Source organism: Opisthorchis viverrini (assembly GCF_000715545.1).
Source record: "Opisthorchis viverrini unplaced genomic scaffold opera_v5_45, whole genome shotgun sequence".
NCBI lineage: Eukaryota > Metazoa > Platyhelminthes > Trematoda > Opisthorchiida > Opisthorchiidae > Opisthorchis > Opisthorchis viverrini.
In genome coordinates, this window is record NW_008751701.1 from 415,915 (window position 1) to 421,558 (window position 5,644).

Below are 5,644 nucleotides of genomic sequence, written 5' to 3' on the forward strand. Positions count from 1 at the left end.
CTGAACTGTCCTGGACTATCACTCCTTGATTATCACTCAAACGCAAACGATTCCCACAAAGCGATTCCACAAATTCCGTAATAAATCCCACTTTTTATTCAACGTGAAACGGAGATAGACACATACTAATCGGATGCTTCACCAGTAGTATCCAAAGCTTCAGTGGTATGGGCCATTGGATCGAATCGGAAAAGCCGGACAGACAGAACTGAACGACGTTAGCATAGCTGATCGGCAGGCTTTGTAAAACGACTGTTCAGCCACGGGAGGCCCAACGCTTCAGTGTTCACGCACTGATCGAAATGTCTGTAGATCGCGATTCCCCACTGTGGTCTGTTCAAATGCGGAATGCTGATGTCCCCCAACAAACCTGTCATTATTTATAGCTTGGTGCCATTGATACGAAGAAATCTTAATTGAAAGTTCACTGAGCACCCGAATGACATGATTCCAACTTGGATGTATCAAACGGGGGAGGAGCGGAATCAAGACGTAAAGAATGATCGGAGAAAGAAAGGGGCCGTGGCTAGTGATGTAGTGAGAATGTCACCTCAGTGAATACGGCGAGGATGTAACGGACTACGCTGTTGTCCACACACTCAATCGCCAGACCGCCAATAACGCTAATCATGCCCTGTTAGAATGTCGTCGCTTTTCCACCGTTTTATTGGGCGTCGATGCTCTTTATGGAAATTTGTCTACCAAAATACTCATTGTAATATGAAGAGACTTAGGAATTTACGAATTCAGGTTGTCCCCTGAGTGAACTCAGTNAGAAGTTTCAGTCAAAGGCTCAAGGTGGGGCACCTCATCCTAACCCCCTTCCTCGACAGGAAGTATCACTTGCCCGCTCAGTTCAGCGTCCACCAATGTCCCTCCCAAGCCTTTCTAACCACACAAACAATCGTGGCTGGATCACTTGACTGTCAGTTATCTGACCGAAGGGCCTTTTAGTCCTCGCTGCCTACTAGCAGTAAACAAAATAAAACCATTCATAATCCACGAACGAGATGCTCTTTATATAGGAGCTTTTAACCTCCGTACTCTATGTCAAAATGGCAAACAGGCAATGCTTGCTGAGACCATATATTCCTTTGAAATCGATGTAGGCTGTGTCTCCGAAACAGGCACACAGGAACCAAGCGTGGTTATGAATCTCAGAACGCCAAGAATGAAATCAGCCCTTTCACATTTCTCCCTCGTGTCTTCAGCGAGGCCTCGTGGGATACGTGACGTCATTGGCATGTCTGGCGATTAAGTGTGTGGNACCAATGTCCCTCCCAAGCCTTTCTAACCACACAAACAATCGTGGCTGGATTACTTGACTGTCAGTTATCGGACCGAAGGGCCTTTTGGTCCTCGCTGCCTACTAGCAGTAAACAAAATAAAACCATTCATAATCCACGAACGAGATGCTTTTTATATAGGAGCTTTTAACCTCCGTACTCTATGTCAAAATGGCAAACAGGCAATGCTTGCTGAGACCATATATTCCCTTGAAATCGATGTAGGCTGTGTCTCCGAAACACGCACACAGGAACCAAGCGTGGTTATGAATCTCAGAACGCCAAGAATGAAATCAGCCCTTTCACATTTCTCCCTCGTGTGTTCAGCGATGCCTCGTGGGATATGTGACGTGGGAGTTGCACTCAGCCCCAGAGCTGAACGCAATTTTGTGGATTGGATCCCGGTGAACAGTCATCTCTGCGCCGTCCGGTTATCTAGTTCAATCAAGCTCAAAGCATCTCGGCATAAAAGCGGTGCATTTTTGACGTGTCGGCTTGAGCCCAAATAGACTGCAGTTCTGATGCGGAGAAGGATACTTTCTATCGAGATATTTCCCCCTATCATTACTGTCCGAGTTGTGAAGTACAGCTTTCACCATTGGAATTTGCGAACCGCCAACCTTCCGATCAGTGGTTGAGTGCTAAGCTTTTTGGCCTCCTGCGACTGAAGGGAAATCTTACTTAGACTACAAATAAACTACCACATAATGTCAAATGTGAAGGATGGGCGGTGCCATAGGCTCTCTGTCCCGTCCTCTGTTCCCGTGTCCCCATGTCTTTCAATCGACCCACGCAGTTTGAAGCGTAATCAGCGAACTGGGTTAGATGAATGCTTCCCAGCTATGCTCAAATATCAAGAGGAATGTTTGTGTTCATCTTTGACTACTTCGTCGTACGTACTTGAGTAAAAGCATGTTTACGAGAGACGTTGAACGAATCGTTTGTTACAGGTTTTTGGGAAATCACCCGATCCGAATGTCCCATGTCTCACAACTGTCCAAAACTCGGCTAATGATTCCACTAACATTGAGACGCGTATCGCTGCTCAACAACCGAGTTTCTCTTCCTATTTTAACGAGCCTCCGACTCTGGTCAGAATGGAATACCCCTTGAAATTTAAACTATGGTGAGATAGGGGCGTACAGTAATTTGTTTAATTGCATAATAAGGCCCAAAATCTTGTCCCGGGATGAACAGGTAACTTCAGCTGACTGTTTCCAAGTCCACTATTACAGAGTCTTTAAGATGTTTTGATTTCCGAATAAATTTAGACAAGTCATTGAGCGAAACAGGGCGTCACAAAATCTCGTCTGTCGGAATCAGTGGATAACGGAATAAAATGAAACAAAATGTAGTACTCGGGGCATCGTTCACTGTAAAATGTCTGACCTAGAAAACCGGCGTGAGAGCGACTCGCCGAGTTCACATTACAGGTTTGAATTGATTGATCAATATTGCCCTTACGACTGCCGGTCTCTATGCGAGATCTATGCGTGCTTTAACTCCGAACGGAGGGCAAAGTTCACCGATGTGGTGCAGCCTCGACCAGAGGCCTGGTAAGCGGTCAGTTGACTTCCAACTCTTTTCAATTTAGATTGGAACCAGGGGACAGTTTACCGATTCGTTTGAACAGGTGATCTTGTGTTCGCGTCCCTAGCCTTCGCTCAGTTCTCCTGGTGTGCGTATCCTCACAAAATCAGCTGGATTGGTGAATGGGGTGAGTAGTTGACAAAGTGAATGTTTCGGTATTGATGAGAGGCCTCATGACGAGGGCTTCGTTTGCATGCCTTAACGGTCAACTGTACCGCAGGGTATGTTCGCCGAAGGGTTACGGTTAAAGGACAGTATAAAGGGAGTTCTTCGGTCGATGAAAGTTCATCCCTCCTTCGTTCAGCTTAGCTTTATTTCGGTGTCAGCTGCCATGCCACTCGAAGGAAGCACGAGTGCCGGAAAACTCCCAGGTTGCTCGAACGTAGACAAGGGAAGTCGAGAGGTAGATGTCGGATTTGAACGAAGGACGTTTCGTTTAGTCAATTCGCGGCCTAACTACTCGAAATATTCTTGCTCATCCTTGTGACACAAGGATAGCAGATTGCAGACTTACTTTCATCAGACGCGCACATTTCAGTTGGCAGCACACCTGGATGACGTCTCTCTCCGTGTAGAAAAGACTCACCAAAATGGATATTTTGCGCTCGATCCGGATGTTTCATGTCGCACAAATGTCCAAAACTCGGATTCTGATTCCAGTTAAATTGTGCCGCTTATCTTCAACAGTTGAGACCCACCACGAATATTTCCGTCCTGAGGTGGGGTGAGCTGACTGCAGCACAACGCGTACCGCTGAAGGATTAGAATTATTGTCTCGGAAATTCCTCGGTGCGGTTAGTCTACTTGAGTAATTCAGTGAGGATGCTGTCTTCACAATAGGGTTGGAAGGCGAGCGCAACTTTTGCCCCGTTTGGATTTCACCGATCTGCCAATCTGTTATATCTGACTGCTGATCGTGTTCCTAGTACCGGAGAAAAAGACTCACCGACAAGGAACACAAAAGCTTCATTCTGAACGAGCGAGTGCAAGAGCGTGTGTGAGAAAATACAACGGCCTGGAGCTGTTTTCACAGGAGGGACACTGTCTGAACTTGGTTCAACGCTGACTAACCCTGTGTGGCTCTGGCACGAGATTGTGGCACATTGCGTATTGAGGGAGTGGCATCTGATCAGCATCTAGTGGAGTTGAGGGTCTCAGTAGATTTTGGGCATTCAGTGGTTACTTTCAGGAGCCCGACCTTCTTGATAACCAAATTTCCAACAATCCGATTTCGTGATTGAACAGTAAATTACGAGTTAATTACTCATCCGTAAACTGAGATGGCATTAGTATGGGATTCAAAAATATATCTCGTCCCAGAAGTCGCTAAGCTAAGGCCGACATTTAAAGCATGCGACTGTTTTGCCAGGCCAATCATTTTGGTGGGAATTTTGTCGAGAACCGAATCTAATCTGTGCAGGGAATTCAAGAAACACTGTACAGCTTATTGGGAGCGTCATCAGAGAAATTCCAGAGAGTCTCGAACCCTGGATTTCTTACTTAGTAGTTTGAATACTTAGCCGTTCAGTCACGAGCACTTGGCTGATCTGCAGTGTGATTAACTCAAATGTAGATGGGATACAGTGAAGCTCATCCTCCACTCAGAGGATCCACATCACGCGGTTAGACATTCTGACTGTCCCCTCGAGAAACGACTTCCCAAAGGGGGCTTCACTCATCAGGAGAATTTTATTATTTATCCGAGGTACTTATAGAGCGTTAGTAGTGTGTTGATTCAAGAGTTCAGTCGAGTTCAGCGAGTCTATGCTACCAACAGGCCATTATTTTCGGTTTTATTCTCAAGGCAGTACTCATCATATCGAATAGAATGGGACGGAATCCTGAATCTGATAAGCTTGGAACAGCGTTCACACACGAAGAGGAATAACCCGAAGCGATCGTTTCAAGAGGCACATTGCATTCAGAAACAGGGGCGGTAGCAGTACACAAAAATGAAGATAAAGCTATTCGCGAAGAACACTCGAGTTTGACGGGAGACTCAGTTTAATCCCAGGTGAATCCCTCTAATAGGATTTTGTTTGGTCTCCAGTTAAAACCAAATTAGTTTGTAAATGTGTGTAGTTCGCAAACTTCATATAAGTTGCATTTATTTAGACGATACGTTTTACGAAATCGCACATATCTGGCAGGACGAAGACGGTCTAAACAGGTCGTGGGGTGTCGAGAGTATTCAGTAACATTATGAATAGTGTATTACGTCTATATGAAATGAGTTTAGGTTTTCCGGAAGTAGCCGAGTAAAGCTTTCGGATCTTTTGATCATGCAATTTAAAAGAGGACTGCGAAATATACGCACACGATTTGCGATCCCGGTAAATTTCACGGCCTGACGGACGTCAAACAGATTTCGTGTTGTTTCCTACACCTATTAACTACAAATGAGCGTGTTGAAACGTTGACCCAGTCTCATTACGTCACTTTATTGACCTTGGTGGGATATCAACACATCGAGGTTCCACGGTCGTTTTGTTATCCAAACCCCTACCGCGTCTGCTCAGAAATGGAGACCAACCAACCCTTCCACTCGATTCTCCTTCGCTTTAGATAGCGCAGACCACTCCAAGAATTCTGAACAAGGAACACATTGCAATCTCCAAGAAGGAAACCGCGAAGACATGATGAAGGAGCTTATCAACGTCAACATCCGCGGAGAATCACGTCGCAATTTCCCTACACAGTGGATGTCATACCTCCCTCCGTTTCCGATCACCACTGAGGTTAGAATTGCACAGAAGCTTGAGTAGAAC

The 5,644-nt window shown here is 45.6% G+C and overlaps 1 protein-coding gene across 1 annotated transcript in view; it reads left to right on the top strand.

Moving 5' to 3' along the window:
* The window catches only part of T265_13195 (hypothetical protein), a gene marked incomplete at both ends in the record, with an annotated part of 48,403 nt that overhangs the window by 40,595 nt on the left and 2,164 nt on the right, over positions 1–5,644 (top strand). Inside the window, one exon of the mRNA XM_009167712.1 lies at positions 2,720–2,842. Within this exon, the coding sequence (XP_009165976.1) occupies positions 2,720–2,842 (123 nt within the window). The remainder of the gene's footprint in view (positions 1–2,719; positions 2,843–5,644) is intronic.